The sequence below is a fragment of the Glycine max genome, chromosome 8, assembly GCF_000004515.6.
Source record: "Glycine max cultivar Williams 82 chromosome 8, Glycine_max_v4.0, whole genome shotgun sequence".
In the NCBI taxonomy this organism is placed as follows: Eukaryota; Viridiplantae; Streptophyta; class Magnoliopsida; order Fabales; family Fabaceae; genus Glycine; species Glycine max.
The window spans coordinates 6586884-6604378 of NC_038244.2; the positions used below are offsets into that span (position 1 = coordinate 6586884).

The 17495-nt window shown below is 32.8% G+C and overlaps 4 protein-coding genes across 4 annotated transcripts; 2 read left to right on the plus strand and 2 right to left on the minus strand.

Annotated features, from left to right (window-relative positions):
* Positions 1 to 3844: 3844 nt before the first annotated feature.
* Positions 3845 to 5985, minus strand: LOC100305958 (uncharacterized). The gene is given in 5 exon segments (NM_001248585.2): positions 3845 to 4100; positions 4882 to 4924; positions 5005 to 5233; positions 5347 to 5382; positions 5891 to 5985. Coding segments are annotated over 4 exon segments (339 nt in total). The 5' UTR covers positions 5923 to 5985; the 3' UTR covers positions 3845 to 4100; position 4882.
* Positions 5986 to 8122: 2137 nt separating this feature from the next.
* On the plus strand, positions 8123 to 11152 carry LOC100500492 (uncharacterized). The gene is given in 7 exon segments (NM_001248206.1): positions 8123 to 8355; positions 8457 to 8522; positions 8756 to 8806; positions 9371 to 9450; positions 9661 to 9705; positions 10567 to 10661; positions 11027 to 11152. Coding segments are annotated over 7 exon segments (549 nt in total). The 5' UTR covers positions 8123 to 8153; the 3' UTR covers positions 11037 to 11152.
* A 1364-nt stretch (positions 11153 to 12516) lies between these two features.
* On the plus strand, positions 12517 to 13683 carry LOC102665980 (pentatricopeptide repeat-containing protein At1g06143-like). Its single transcript, XM_006586294.1, has 2 exons — positions 12517 to 12747; positions 12907 to 13683. The coding sequence occupies exons 1-2, from the start codon at positions 12517 to 12519 to the stop codon at positions 13681 to 13683; spliced, it is 1008 nt and encodes a 335-aa protein (XP_006586357.1).
* Positions 13684 to 14782: 1099 nt separating this feature from the next.
* Positions 14783 to 15418, minus strand: LOC100817943 (60S ribosomal protein L27). Its single transcript, XM_003531057.5, has one exon. The coding sequence runs from the start codon at positions 15295 to 15297 to the stop codon at positions 14890 to 14892; it is 408 nt and encodes a 135-aa protein (XP_003531105.1). The 5' UTR covers positions 15298 to 15418; the 3' UTR covers positions 14783 to 14889.
* Positions 15419 to 17495: the final 2077 nt, after the last annotated feature.

The window sequence follows — 17495 nt, forward strand, 5'->3', positions numbered from 1 at the left end:
ACTATTTTAGAAATTAAAATCTTAATTGGAATTATTTAGTAAATAACCTTAACCAACTAACTTAATGTATTAAAAAATTATGCCAGGTGATAAAACGGTGGATACAAAAAAATTAGATTCAGCAGCACCTTTTGGATGGATTAAAATTAAAAAACAGCCATACACACGATAGAATACATCTATCTTCTATTCTATTATATAGTCTTACAAGACTTTGAAAACAAGGTATAATGTACTTGATATCAGGTCAACTTTATTAGTGGAATCCAAAAAGAGTTACATAAACTCTTTCTCTTATTAATAAATAGTTATTTATATAAGCAAATTTCTCTCGCATATGCAGTCCCTATATATACTCAATTACTCATACTCTCTTCCATTTTAACAACATTAATTGTAAAATATGCAGTTGTTTATTTTTAAATATATAGCTTACAATATTATAGTTGTTCTTAAGAGTTTTTTTACTAGAGAATTTAGTAATGTATGAACAAATTACGTACATATATAAATATACCGACCTGGCCTATATAAAGTCTGATCTGAACTGTTCTATTTAATTAAAAAGTTAAACTCAGACTTTTTAAAAAACTTATTAAATTTAATAGATCAGGCTTAGACTTATTAAAAAGCTTTATAAGCCTGATAGGTCGGCCTATATATATATATATATATATATATATATATATACACTTATATACTTATATTATTTTTTGGGTATCAATATATAATATTATTTTGTAGATACAATTAAATTTTTTTTTAAACTATCAGACTTTGATTATTCCACAACTTCTATATTCCTTATTATTTTAATTCACGACGTTTAAAAAGATCAGGCCAAACCAAAATAAAAACATTTGATAGACTATAAGTGAGATTCAAACCTTAAAAATTCATTGTACATTAAGTTCAGACCTTTCAAAGTCTGTTTTAACGTAACCTATTTTGACCCCATAATTGCCGGTTGAAGAATGTGAAACTTTTATACAAAATTTTTTTAACTAGCATTGGCTGCATTGCTCTACGTGATTATTGTATGTCTAACAAAATATGATTTGTACCGTCGAATCAATCATGGTGGTCAAATTATATAGATTGTTTTCTTCAATGCGTCAGAACTTCACATTATTGATGTAAAGGACATTTCATTCTACAATTACTTTGCAGTCAATCATTCAAAATAATGGAGACAGGTTGTTAAAAATATTTGATTTGCGATATCTAAAAAAAAATTTGATTTGATTTGCACACAAAAAATAATGTACTTTTTGCGTCGCATCAAATTAGAAAATTATTATTTTTATTATGGATGAGAAAATAATAAATCTAAAACATTCAGAAGAGATGACATGAAATGCATTTATTTAATAACATAAAAAAATTATTCAAGCTCGTTTGAAACATTATTTTTAACAAAATGATGATTAAGTAGAACTTATTTCGACATATATGATGATAGTAATTGTTGCATAGTATTCCGCGGAATAAAATTGGACTCAGTCTCAAACAATGAAACAAATCAATTATTGATCTCAGTGCATGGAACAGGGAGAGAAGAGAAATCTCAAACTTTGGGTAAAAAAATAATCGGAGATGACTAGGACCAATGCTGAAACCACATTTGCATGTCCCACATTAAAATTCTTGATTGATAAAGATAAAAGTGTATATTTTAGTCTTTTTTTTTTTCCCGAAGTATGCTAGTTTTGAATGAATAAGATCGTAATACGATTACCAAACTATAGGTTCTTCTAGTTTCTTCTGGTTTGAATTTTGGTTTTTATCTCCTCAATCTGTTCTTCTTTTGTTCATTTCTTTCCCATTGATAATATTTATTTTTTGCCGTGTGTCTTACGATTTTTAATGTTTGCGGTGCTAACCTACTTGGAATGTCTTGCATTATTGTGAAGTCATATCATCAAGGTTCATTAAAACAAAGTCGCTTCATTCTATTTCTAATGCAAAATTGCATAATCCTTTTCTTGTCTTTATTTTATTTATGATGAAAGAGTTGCTTCATCTAGTCTAGATATTAATATTTTCTTTTTACTTTGATATTGATATGAAATAATTTCTATTAAAAATAATGATTAATATTTATTGAACCATGAGTACACAAAATGATTTATTTCATATCCAAAGTCAAAATTAAAGCATGAAACATTTGATTAATAAACACAATTTATTATATTTTTGCATAACCTTTGTTGGATACATCAATAGTACTGTAGACCCTGTGTCTTATTAAATCTCTTTCTGAGTTTCCAGGCTCCTTACATGACCCCAAACGTCCCACATTCGTATGTATCTATAATAATGGTACGCACCATGATGGCCTATTCCTGCTCTAATTTTTTTTTATCTATATATGATAAGATTTTCTTTAGAGAAGACACGTACACTATCAAATAACTCGACCGTGTCAACTATTTTTATTCTTCAAATTCGTTGAAACTCTAAAGCGAGTAATTTTCTATTTATTGAATGACTCAAAACACCTAATTGCAGTGTTGCTATCTACTAATTTTGGGCGGTATGCCATTTTATTTTTATTTTTAAAAAAAATCATTATAATACAGGTTACATTTATAGCATGTTTAGACTGCCGTTGTCGATTCACGTATAGACTGTTTTCTCAAAAAAAAAAAAATGTAAAAAACACATAAACTATTCTTTGTAGCTTAATTCATGACCTGAGTTTCTAACGTTTTACCAAACATACTATTAGTAAAACCATACTATATGAAAAGAGATTCCAATGAAAAACATTCTTCAAACTAATGCACAAGGTCATAATTATTATAATCTATAAAAAAACAAAAGTTAATGAAGTTTTGTAATCTAGAATCTAGATTAACCCGGGTAACTCACAACAAAGTGACAAATCAAAATAGTTGGTCACAAAGAATCTGATGCTCAGAACAATATTGATCTTTTTTTAGAGTGAAACTGGTCTCTTTTGCTACGTCAATTACTTGTGCTTGACTTTTTCCATTGAAACTTGGCTTGAATAGCATAATATGGGACTTTGCAAACACCAAATAGGCTAGAACAACGAGCATAACCAATTAAAAGCCTTCTATATCTGGTATCATTATAGAGACTTTCTAGCCATTTTCTAACCCAATACTTTAACCCTTTCTTTCTAGTAAATAATAGGATTCTTTGGTTGCATCCTATGAGTCAACACAGCTTGATAAACAGATGCATGCTGTTGAGAACTGCCGATCATTCGTGCTTCTCTCCAGACTAAAGGTTTCAGCACAGTTTGTTGGGTTATGAAGAGGAAAAACCATAACAACAATCTTATTGCGAGCATAGTTTAGAAATTAGGAGGGAAGAGAATTTCCATTACTTTTGGCTTCAAGTTTGCTTGTTCCAGGGTTCCAATCCATATCTTTAGTCATCTTAAGGCTTAGCCCTATGGAAATGGATTGGCATTAGTCCTCTCAGGCAACAACTATTTAAAAAACATCTAAATTGCCAATATCAATTCTGCATTGCTCTTGATGCCAACGAATATCCACATATCCAACATTGCCACGATTTTCATTCCATTTTTTAAAAATATTCATTTAAAATAAGGGGGCATAGTTTAATTAATCGACTAATTATTCCATAATGCCACTTAAACATACCCAAAAAACTCGCCAGTACTAAATTACCAGCTGGAAATCTAGCTTTACATGTTTATTAAAGAAACCAATCGGAGATAAACTTCAGCAATATACTACGTTAACAAATCAAAAGTGAACCAAAAAGTAAAAGCTATGCAAAAATATACAGTCAATAATTAAATTCTATTAAGCAACACACGCACAATTACGATGGATGGAGCCGAGTAACTTTGTCAAATGAAAATCGGGAATAGAAATGCGAACATTCAAGGTAACCAAATCCACACGCTTCATAGTAATGAATATATAATCTTCATAGACAATAGCTATAATAACGGAGAAAAACATTCGTTCAAATGAACGTCTAAACCGTAAGGAAAATTCTCAAAAAGTTGACAGACAACAAAATTATCAAAGCTGAAACAAAAATCCTTGTGCCTACTATTAAGCTGCGAATTCTGAGCGTCTTATCACCTGAATCTGCGACAAAAATGTCCACCACGTAAAATTAGGGCAAGTTAAACCACGTAAAATCCAGGGATATAAGTAGAATTAACTAAACCAAGGTCATGAACAAATCCTGATACAATAGCAACAAGCATCTGAGTACAAGAATAATTTGCAGAAGTTTCTTTACCATTTAATGTTGAAGCAATAATACATTTTTCGTAACTAAATAACATCAGAAAATGTACAACAGTATAAACCAATGACGTCCATTCAAAATTCACAAAAAAGAAACATTAAAAATCAAGGAATAGAGGACTTGAAACAGTTATATCATAAACAATAAACAGTCTCTCACAAGACCTAATTAATTTTTTAAGCATAAATAAACACTTACACAAGCAAAAGATGAATATTAAATTTACCATTATTTGTTAGTTTCTTCTCTTAGATAGCATGTAAAGGTAAAAACAGTTTTACTAAACTAGCAACATTGGCAAACAGAGTGTTGATCTATAAAAAGAAAAAAACAAGTGAAAAAGTAAGCATAAATGTACAACAAATGAATAATCAACATGTTATATACACATTTGGATAATCAACAAATGGATAACCATCGTGTATGTTATTTACACACATTTGGATAATGAACAAATGGATCGTCATCATGTATGTTATATACACATTTGGAGACCCAATGATGCAGTACATCCACTGACATAACGCATGGAATACAGCACAGGATTTCCAAAGAATGTTACATAGAATAGAAAGACAGAACAACTAGTTAGAGAACATCAACAAAAGAGATTACCTCATATATTACTTGGATACATGAATACTCTTACTCGAGCTCCCTGGAATGCATCAAAACTCAAAAAAGTCAAATACCATAAAGAAAGCCAGCATAATAAAAACAGCCCTGTCAGATTATTACCATCGATCTGGGTGGAAGGTTTGACTTGAATTTTGCACGGACAACACCACTGTTGCCGTGAGGCCTCGTAACCTTGCCCCATATGCAGCGGTAATGGCTTCCATCCTTTTTCACCTTAGCCTTGTAGATATAGGCCATTTTCTTGCCAGCATACCATCCTACTTCTTCTTTGGTGTTCACTCCCTCAATTTGGATCAGGGATGTGTTTGGGTACTGGTTGGACTTGGACCTGAGAAACACCACCAGTTTATCACAAACCAGACATTTCATTTACAAGCAGCTAGACACAAAAAAAAGGGGAAGCAAAAACTTAATTAAACTAGCAGGGCAACAAGCTTTTACCTTTTGTATCCAAGGATTGTACCCCTCACGTAGAGTCTAAAGCAAAAGATAAAAAAGTACAGTGTTAGGCAAATTTCAACTAATAGAAAATACAAATAAATAGACATTGAAGAAGGAACAAAACACAATAAAGTAAGATCATCCAAACCCAAATCAACATATATACCCAAAACCCTAAAATCTGAAATGCTACAACTACAAAAACCAGTATTTAAATCACTTTCTTTTGCTGTCAGTGAGATCAGTAAATTAATTTCTCCAGGTCATACATCTTTCACTGAGATAGCCATAAAATATGTTCCGGTTGTAACAGTGACTACACTCCAATTCTAACAAACATCATTAAACCATACCCTAAATAACAAATCAACGGTGGAAATAATGAAGCAAACCAGGGTACGCCGTATTTAAAAACACAGAAAACGAATCCATTTAAAAATTGTCAATGGAGTTTCGAAAGAAAAATCAGATAACTGTTACCGATAGAGCGTGAAATTGAGAAATGGGCGAGAGCAAACGCATATAGAAACGAAAGAATGAATACCTGACGCGCTCTCCTTGACGACCCTTCACCATCGTTGGTAGCTGCACCTGATACACACACAAACAGCGACGACGGCGTAACCCTAGACTAGAACTATCGGAATATGGGTTTTTAGGGGTTTTATAGGGAAAGGAAGAACTACACAGTTGGGCTTTGAGTGGTAAACCCAACCCACATTAAGCCCAATATGAAGTTTTAAGTAATGAAAAAAATATATATATTTGTATTTAAGGACAAAAAAAAAATTGTATATTCAATAATTACATGTATTTTCCATAGCAGATGATCTTAGTCAAAACCCACCAATTACTAAATATAAATTATAAATTCTTCTTACAATAAAAAAATTACATTGCAAAATATATGGGGAATTTATAATAATTTTGGGATAAGAAATAATTTTAACTTTTAAGAGTTTACAAACTATAAATTTTAATGAAATTTTGATTTAAATTGTAGAATTTTGTAAAATTCAAGACTATGGTTTAATTATTATTTTTTTGTTTAGTAAATTTGAAGAAAATAAAATTTAAAATCTTTTTATAACAATTTAAGTAAAAAAAAAAAAAAACAGAGAGAGAATTTGAAGCTTCAATTCCCACTTAAATTTATACTTTTGCCTAATGAATCATGGACTTCTATATATAAAAAACTGGTTGATTACATGTAGGAGTAAAAATCTTGTAGACAAACGAAAGATTTAGACACCTTAGCTAAAATGTGAACATTTTTTAAAAGTGTAAGACCATGTTTTATTAAAAAAACGAAGGACAAAAATATACTGAAAATGTGAACAACTTGATTAGTTTGCTTATGAATGAACTTTGCATGCTAGCTCTGCATAATGGAGAGATATATCGGCTAAGGAGTTTCTAAGAATCACTCCCAATTCATCCCTCCAAATCTCTTGCCATTGAATACGCCCACTACTTACTTACAATCTAACTCAATGATAACATGCTTCAAATTCATAAAAGCTAATCCGTTTGCAATGTTTATGTGAATGATGCTTCAGCTTTTCTGTGGTGATAGTACTGTATGAGAGCATTATGTTCTTGTAGTCATAAAATTCCCCTGCTAATTCTGATTCCTTATACAAGTTGATAAACATGTCGTGTCATCTTCGTAAAAAATTGGAACATCAATGTTGCATTTTTAAAAAACCGCCACAAGGCTACATAGTCACTAGTGGTTTAGGATCGGTTTAATAAAATAAATATTTTTTTTTGTGTTTATTTAAACTGTTTTTGATTTAAAAACAATTTTTTGCTTATTTTAAGAAACAAATAGATCTTAAAATAATATTTTCTAAAAGAATGTTTATTTTAAACTTATTTTTTAAAATTTGAACAAATCCACCCTTAGTTAGTTTTTGGTTTCTTAGCTGAAAATTTTGTTATCATACACAAGATTGAATCATGCTATATTGAAAAAATTTATTTAATTTGACTTTTTTATGTAAAATTTCTTCGAACTAACAAAAGTAACCATTGTGAGCAAAAAATTATTTTCTGTAAGTTATGAGACACTTGTGATCTTTAATCTAAAACAACAAAAAAATTATTTAATCTAATAAAAATATTTTATAAATAAGTTTTTTTAGTAATTTATAGTATATTTTGAGTTACTCTTTCAAGTAGGGTTATTTAAAAATGTTAATTTCTAATTTATAAATTTTCATAGTTATTACTTTTTTCCTTGTGATATTTATTAAATTTGTGTTTTACTTTTTAAAAATAGAGTAGATTTCATTATTATTAATTTTTTTATTTAGACACTCTTATTTATTTTATTTATAGGAGGGCATTGAACAAGCGTAAAAGGAAAAGAATAAATACCTTGCTTGAACGAGAGAAAACTCAAAAGTTTAATAAAATGAGCAAAAAAGTTGTAGGAGAAATTTCAATAACACTTTTATTATTAAAAATTTTAAAATAAATAATTATATTCTGACTAATTATTTTCACAATAATTTTTATAATACTATGAAAATAGTATGGGAACAGAATAGAAAGCAGTGTGTATTAAAAATGAATAATATATAATATAGAGATAATTTTTTAAAAAACAAAAAATCACTCTTTTGAATTATACATTTTTTTTTTCAGAAAGAAACACATGTAATTAAAAATTAAAAATTATGAAATTAAAGTGTGGTAAGAATTCATATGTGTAAACCCTAAGCCCAGAAAAAAAAGTGTTTATGAAGTGAGAAAGCAAAACAAAGCAAAGGGAAGGAGAAAGGGGAAGCAGAATCAGCGTGATGGCGAGAAACTGGGTGGTTCGATCCTTGGCGCTTCGTCACGCAATGAAGAATAGGGTTCTCACACTCTCCTTCAACCGAATTCTTCCCTCACTCCCATCAAAATCCTCTCTCTTAGCCACCACCGCCGCCGCCACTGCCTCCTCTCAGCTCTCCCTCCTCCCCTCCTTCCACCACTCTCGCTCCCTCTCCTCCGCCTCAGGTCCCTCTCTCTCTCTATATATATATATCTCTTACATTATACGTCGTTTGATTTTTTATATGTAGTAATAACTAAAAGTCTAATGTTGAATCATTTTTCAGCTCCTTCCGACGTTGTCCTTGTTAATTCCGAGGAAGAGTTCAACAATATCCTTACCAAAGTCCGAGGCATGTCTTCTTACTATTTTCTGTTTTCTCTGTTGTAATATTTTGTTTTTCGATTATTTAAGCAAATACACTCTGATACAGGTTTGGGAATATTTTATTGTTCTTCTGTTCTGTTATATATATATATATATATATATATATATATATATATATATATATATATATATATATATATATATATATATATATACGGAGAGCTGAGCACTTCGTGCTGACAAAATTCTGTTGAACAGATGACTCGTTGCACGCGGTCTTCTATTTCACTGCGGCTTGGTGTGGACCTTGTAAGTTCCTGTGTCTGTTCTTTTTGTTGTTCTACGATATTTTACTGTGTTGTTGGTGGGGCATGTACATGACCATTGCAAAAGGACAATGAGAATTGAGAAAGTGATCACATAATTTTAATTAAAAGGAATATTTGGTGATGATACCAAACAATAAATTACGCTTCACCCATGAATTATACACACGGGATCTTCACCTGTGTGCTAAATTCAAAAGAAACATGCTTTTGATGTGCTAAAAACTGGAAATTCTGATGATATTAGGCTTTGTCTAGTAAGATTAGGTTCCAATCCCCCTCATCTTCATGGATGTTAAAATTGAAAAATACCCCTAAGATCTCTTTATTATAAACTTCAAATTTGCAAACAAGATTCCTGCCCTTGTTCTGGTTGTAGTCTTTTGTTTAAACTGTCATCATGCTTGTGTATAAATTATGTGGATGACACATGTTATGCCCATTGACAATCTGCTGAGAGGTGATGTTCCTATAATTTTTTTCTTTCTCGCTGTGTATATTCTAAAGAGAAATTCTCACAATTTTCCTGGTGTATGTTTCTGTTTAGGCAGGTTTATTTCACCTATCGTTGGGGAGCTCAGTAAGAAGTACCCTCATGTAACAACATATAAGATTGACATTGATCAGGTATGGAGCAAACCAATTTGTCAAATTTAGCCTGTCACTAATTTCATTGGCAACCATTAGGTTTTTTCATTTTGGGGATCTGGTGGTTTCGTTTTTTGCATGTTATGTTTTTGTATTTACTTCAAAATTTTCTTGCTTTATGGCATCAAGAATTTGCTACGTGTCAAGGTGGCTTAATCTACCATTACTTTTTCTTTCCATCTATCCCAGGAAGCACTTCAAGGCACACTGGGCAAGTTGCAGATTTCATCTGTGGTAATTCATTTAACATTTTGTTAGAAATTTATGTGTTCAGATACTGTTTGTGGTGATAAAAACTTTTTCACGCATGTATACAGTATAATCTGGTTGTAGCATGTGAATCATGTTAGGCATTCGTTAAAAGAATATGGCTGAGAAATTTGAAACTTCTCTCCAGCTGTTTAGTCATCGTTTTTATGAATGCATGCCTCTTTTTGTTTGTTTACATCTTTCTGGTATTGCTTCGATGATCTTTATTTTTTAAACTTTCTTTTGTCTTCCTTTAGCTCCTTAATTAGATTATTATTTCATTAATGAAATGGTGAAAACATAATGCAGGATAGACTTTTAAATCTTTTGATCATAGATGTCATGCTCATATTCTCAGACCTACTTGTAATTTGTATAAATACATGCTCAATTAGGTAAGCTGTGTTTTCATTGTCAATTGACTTTAATGTGTCTTGTCAGTTTAAATGTGCACAGGTTTATGTGTCATTGAATAAGTGTGTTACAGTAGCATTGATTTTAATATCATTTCGTAATTATGGAGTCACTGAAGATTTTGGCAATTTCAGACCATAAATATCTGGAAATTTTTTGGTAACATGAAATTCATGACTTGAACTTTAAGATTTTATCTCTTCCCTTGTTTCTTCTGCGACTAATGGCATGCACCGGTTAAACCCAAGTGATTGAGTTGTTCATATATAAATAAAGAAATGTGCCATTTCTCTTTTTTTATTTTTATAAATTCAGTGGAGACAGTAGAATTTGCTTTATAATGCCTTCCCTTGCAATCTTAACTGTCTCTTCACTGCAATATACCTCCTCCTGAAGGTTATAACATAATAACAATGATTTTACCTTCTGCAGCCAACACTTCATTTCTTTCAGAATGGGAAAAAGGCTGATGAGCTTATAGGTGCTGATGTTGCGCGATTAAACTATATCACAGAGAAACTCTTCAAGTAATCCTTCAGAGTTGAACTTCATGTTATGCTTTCTAAATATGATGCATGCACTGTGAGGCTGTTATTTCAGCCCTTCCATTAGGTTTAACATTGGTGCTTTTCAAGTTGTAATGTTCTGTTCCGACTTCTGAATGTGATTACTGATCTGTTATATATGCATGTGTCAAACATTCTTGCTTTGTAATTTCACTCACTGTAATCACTTGATCACTTATTGCCTAGTTTGGCCCCCCTGCCACCCAAAGGAAACATTCTGGTTGAATCTATTGAGATGGTTTTGCTTCTCACTGGATTTTGTGACCAGCATAAAATTTTATTGTTATATGCTGAATTTTGGCTTAACTAAGCTTTTTGTGTTTCAGGAAGGACTGACTTTGATTTTGGCTGAATGGACGATGAAGTGCAAAATGATTGAACTGTGGCTGCTTGGAGTATGTCTAGGCGTCCCTCTTGATATGCTGGTGTCAATGTCTTGGTTTAATATTGAAGTGTTTTGTGTAGGTCTTTAGGACATGGGATATTTGTTATACGTAATGTTTTTATAGAAGGAATATTGAGAAGTTGAAAATTCTTAAAATTGACATCATTCTAATTTATCTTCTATATGATACTTAATTGTTGTTTTGTAGGATCCAAGTTTGCAAGTTTTGTTTTTATGTTGTTTTAGCGTTGTTTTTCAAAAATTGATCATTTGAGGTCATGCTTTGTTCATTCCGAGGGACCTAGCACGACTTTGTGAAATACATTACGGGTTTCATCTCAGGTGGAATTTAGCTTGACCAAGTCATCAACCTGAACGTCTTTTTTTTCTTCCTTGCGCATGCTTTCCCAACTAAGTTTCTTTAGGCTCTTCACACCTCAAGGGTTTAACGAACTAAAAACAAGAACTTTAATAATTGTTAAGATTTTTAAAGGACCCAATTGGGTAAAATTAGAAAACAAAAGAGCATAGCCAAAAAACTAAGAGAATTAATTGAGCACTTTAAATAAATTAAGGAATCAATTGGGTATTATTAAACCAAAATAAACAAAAGAATGATTGCAATGAATACAATTTCAGCATTTTCAGTCTTTATTTCAATCTTCGTTAATGTCTTGTATGCATAAAAACAGAACCTTGATAGTTGAAGGTTGTGTAGACTTGGAGCTATGAGAGATGAATATTTTGATTTGCATTAAATCTATGCAGACATTGAACATGTTTTTATTTATTTATTTATTATTATTCATTGCTTTGTTTACTTTGGAGATATATCCTTATATAATTCTTTTAATCTAAAGAAACTTGACAGTTACAGGGGATAAAATAAGAATTTAATTGGAATAAACTTACAATATATAAATTTTTATATTATCATCTAATTATAAATTTGTTGTATATTTGAAAACTATTTATTTCAATAATAGTTACTTAAAAGATTATATTTCAAGTTTCAGTCATACCAATTCAAACAAATATTTAGATATTTTATGTTGATCGGTACATTAAAATTAATCTTTAGAAATAATGCCATTTTTTTTTTCTTTTAACACTGAATATTTTTTTTAGCAACAGAGACACTGGTTTATTTAGACTTTTTTTTTATCTTACCTTGGTTCATCAGGAAAATGAATTTATTTAATTTGAAATTTAATCAAGAGATAAGTAAAGTTTTATGAATTTATTTAATTTGAAGTTTAATCCAGAGATAAGTAAAGTTTGATAATAAAAAAAAAAATTGTTAATGATGAACTTAGTACTCAAACGATTCAAAGAATTATTTCACCACATTAAGCACTTGGAAGTTGTAATCACTTGGTTTTTATTTAGATAAGAAAACAGAGGAATTCCGTGTCCAAAACATTTTGCAGCATGAGCTTCTCCATTGCACACCGCGTGCACCAACCTCCTCGTCATCTTCCCCATGCTTCCGCAAACAAAGCAGCCACGCTTCATCATCATTCACACCACCCAACACCTATTGTTTCCTTTCTTCAGACTGCAACACTTTCAAAGGAACCAACGTGGAAGCAGATTAACCAAGTCCCATACTCAACCACTCATTCGAAGAGAACTTGGGCATCTGACATAGACCCGCACTTGGTTGTTTAGTTAACACACCTTGGAATGCAATGATAACGGGTTATTCACAAGCTGGTTCTCACAGAGGCCTTACAACTGTTCACAAGAATGTGCCAAAACAATATCCAATCAGATTTATACACATTCTGTTGTGTGTTTAACTCAATTGCTGCTTTGAAGTGTCTGAAATCATTAAGGGAGACTCATGGAATGGCTTTGAAATGTGGATTCGATGCAATGCAGATTAGTGCAACCAATGCCCTTGCTGATGCATATGCCAAATGTGACTCACTTGAAGCTGTAGAAAATGTATTCAATAGAATGCAAGGGAAAGACATAGTATCTTGGACAACCATGGTGACAGCATATTGCCAATATTCTGAATGGGGAAAAGCCCTGGCCATCTTCTCACAAATGCGCAATGAAGGCTTTGTACCCAATCATTTTACCCTTTCTAGTGTGATTACTGCATGTGGAGGTCTTTGTTTACTAGAATACGGCCAGCAAATTCACGGTCTGACATGCAAGGCCAGCATGGATACCGAAACATGCATAGAAAGTGCTCTAATTGACATGTACGCCAAATGTGGCAATCTAAAAGGGGCAATGAAAATTTTCAAAAGAATATCCAACCCCGACACGGTTTCATGGACTGCAATAATATCCACTTATGCCCAACACGGCCTTGTTGAAGATGCCCTTCAACTCTTCAGAAAGATGAAACAGTCAGATGCAAAGATCAACGCTGTCACATTACTTATGCATCCTTTTCGCCTGCAGCCATGGAGGAAAGGTGGAGGAAGGCCTGAGAATTTTCCATCAAATGGAGGACACCTATGGTGTGGTGCCCGAAATGAAGAATCAGTACCTATTGATAATGGTAAGACTGAACTTAACAGCGGGAAAGTCTTACCCTTCCAAATTGTTACTATGATAGTTTGTTATGTTGCTTTCTAGAGTAAAAACTACTTTTCCCGTGATACTGTTACTACAAATTAAAATGCTTCGTCATCACTTTTTTTTAAGCTCTTGATCTTCTGAATGTTCAAGATAATTACAAGCATCTCCTTGTAATACATTATCATTATAACTTGTATGAATAAAAGAAAATTTACTTATATGATAAATAGCTTAAGTGTTCAAATCCATGTTTGCTTTTGCTGCGTATTTCTATAAAATAGGGCCATAAATAGAGCTCGTCGCAGGAATGGACAGGTCACACATTCAAACCTGCAAATTAACAATTAGATGCATGTGTAAAACATTTGCGCTTTGTAATTTTCTTTTCACCTTGATCACTTAACCTATGCCATGCCCCCTGCCCACCAAAACAAATTCTACTTCACTAGATTTTCCGGGGAGATTGTAAGATATTAAATTGGCGAATAATATAAGGCAGTAGCGACATTGAGATGGGAAATGGACCATAAAGTGCAAAATGATTGAACAGCGGCTGCTCAAAAACAGTCTAGAAGACCCTTCCGATAGTCTGGTGTCAATGTCTTGGCTTGGAATTGAAGTGTTGAAGTAATCATTTGATTGTACTTTTCAAAACTCCATACATTTTTTGTGCAGGACATTGGATATTTGTGACAAGAAACGTATTACAAACTTGAAAATTATTTGATACAAGTTCACGGGTATAAAAATAATATCATACATATTCATTTTACATTGAAAATATTGAGCTGCAGAGGCACTGCACGGTTTTTAGATAGATAAGAAAAAGGGGAATTCTGTGTCTACATCACGTGCAGCATCATGAGCATATGAATTGAATTTGTTGATTCACTATAATAATAAGTTTCAGTGAACTTTAGCCATAATCATTGTGAAAATTGTGAATGCAGAAACTTAACAAAATATTAGGGCTAAAATCGCAATTAAAACCTAGATTCAAACAGTGCATGTCAAACGAACCAGAAAATTTCCTATCTGAATAGACCCATTTGTGCGAATTCCTCAGTATCAAAACATGCTCGCATTCATTTCCCCCGTAAATTAAAAGAAGGCAAATGCATTAATTAACAAAAGAAGAAGACGATGACGACAAATCTTAAGAGCAGAATAATAGTTTTGATAAGATTTGCAAAACAAGAATACAATATTAAAAAAAAGGCAACATTCCAAAAGCCCTAATAATAAAACCTCACGATTGCGAGATCAGAATCTGAGTTTGGTAAAGAACCACCTATTCTTGCCGGTCTTGAACCTCTCCTCCAACCGCTTCTTGGTCTCCTTGAGAGCAGTGACCTTCTTGTCCTTGGTGCCGAGAACATCAGGGGTAACAGCATCCTTGAGATCCACGTCGAACGTGTAACGCGTGGGCATGAGGTGCTGGTAGTTCACGAGCTTCACGAACGCCTTAACCCTAGATTTCTTGGCCGTCTTCTTGGCGGAGTCCTTCTTGATGACCTTGCTGGGGTACTTCTTGATTCCGGCGACGAGGCAGTGGCCGTAGGGGCGCTCCCTGGTTCCCTCGTCGAAGGTCCTCACGATCACCGCCTTGCGCCCGGCGTAGCGGCCCTGCAGGACGATGACAGCCTTGTTGGGCTTAAGGAACTTCACCATCTTCTTCCTCGACTGGTGATGGATGAACTAGGGTTTTGCTCTCGCTGGCTCTGTTGCTATTGCTCCGCTGGTGCACAACAAAACCCTAACTTCGGTTTTTATATCCACACAAGACCGATAGGTTTTTCCTGGCTTCTGGGTTTGGGCACATTGCTAAATGGGCCGTTTCTAGTGAGTGTACAATAGGCCAGCGTTTTCTTTTAATTGATCTACTATTCCCATCACCAACAGTGCTATTGGCACTACAAAGTTTTGTGAAATCACTCTTTTGCCCATTCACTAAATCCCTACACCCCCTCCCCTTCCCCTCAGACTTCTCCCTCACATAGTCACGGAACCTTGTCACACCACCCCCACCCATCATCTAGCACCGTTGCATACACGCACCCCCATCCAAAATAGAAGCTCTGAATCACACCTTCATCGCGTGTCACCATTGTTGTCGTCCTCCAGCATTGTGTGTGCACACCCTGCCCAGCCTAGATCCAGAATCGTCACTTGCCACCATTGTCATTGTCCTCCAGCATTGCACGCACACACCCCACCTGACACCCAGCGTAGATCCAAAGTCTTTGCGCATCACTCTATCATATTTCTGTTGTTTAATAAACAACAATTTATGTTTAATAATTCAACATAATAGTATTTTGGTTGTTTACTAAAGGGTGAAGAAAATTAAATAATGAAAATACGATTTTATTGTATAAAAGAGGGTGCAAAAAGATTACATAACGGAAACATAATTTTGTTGTTTAAATACATAACGAAATCATGTTTTAGTTATGTAATTTTTTTTTTCATCCCCTTTTACGCAATAGAAATATGATTTCATTGTGTATTTTACCAACAAGGTCATGAGCTCATGTTTTTAGTGAAAATGATATTTTTGGAAGAAAAAAAATTAATGCACACGTGGTTAATGTCAATAGCCCTATTGGTAGTGTCAATAGTTGCTCCCTCTACTTCGTTGCTTTAATTAAAGTAACATATTAGCAATTTTAGAAGTGGCTCTAACATTCCATGGAGTGAGGGAAAGATAAAAGATATTTGGAGAATTTTTTATTTTTTTGGCTCCTTGTTAATTTCTTTTTCCTTGATTTAGCTTCGAATTTAGTCTCTGTTTAATCTTTCGCGCATCAAGATCAATAGTTGCAGAATCATTCCATCTTAATCAATAACTTTTAATTATTTTAAAAAAATTGTATGTTGCATTAATTATATTCCTATTACAATACCCTTAATTAATGGTCAATCTGGATCGGTCCGATGGACCAGACCAGACTAAAAAATTATATGCCAGAATTCCACTAGACATATCATGACTCAATATTATTTTATTTTTTTCGCTTAAATTTAGAGGGAAAAAAAAACAGGCTAGCCTGATTAGGCCATACCACAAAAGTGTAAACATATAAATACGGGCCCGTTTTAGCAGTTCTAGCAGTAATGCATGTGGGGGTAATAGCCTAATAGGAATAAAGATTTTCCTACTTACATTGCATGTGGCGTTCTTGATGGTAGGCGTGTGCAAGTGTACGGAAAGCACTCTTTGCACTACGCAGTTTCAAATGGTAGTGTGCTTCAGTGCTGCCCAAATAATCATCACTTGTTCAGTGAAAGAATTAGACATGTTTCTAATTTTTATTTTTATTTTTTAAAACTAGAGTTCATGTGTAGTTAACGAGTAACTACATTTAATAAAGGGAGATGCCAGATATATGCAGGATTCTTCTCACGATTCTTGTAGAGGAACAGGACACTTCACACTTCAGCTTTCAAATCATAATAATGAATACTTAGTAAGTGAAAAGCATAATGGGAAACACATTAACAAGTGCACTCTACGCCTGTGAGACTTTTGTGAATATATATATATAGGACTAGTATTGTTTTAATCACGACAAGAATTCAGCATATTAGATCTAAGAAATTAGTGGAATTAACGACAATGACCAATTTTACACATTAAATTAATTAAATGAAAAACTAAGTTAAAAGATTTTATTAGAGGCTAAAATAAAAAGTTTTGAATTGTAGTTTATTAGAGACTAAAATAAAAAGTGGTATTAACTCAAATTATAATATCATAATTTAAATTAGTTCTTACAAATTTAAAATATAGTTTATATTTGCATACATATTTATTTATTATGAACTTTGTTCTTGTAGTTGGGTCATACCTAGGATTCATGAGACTC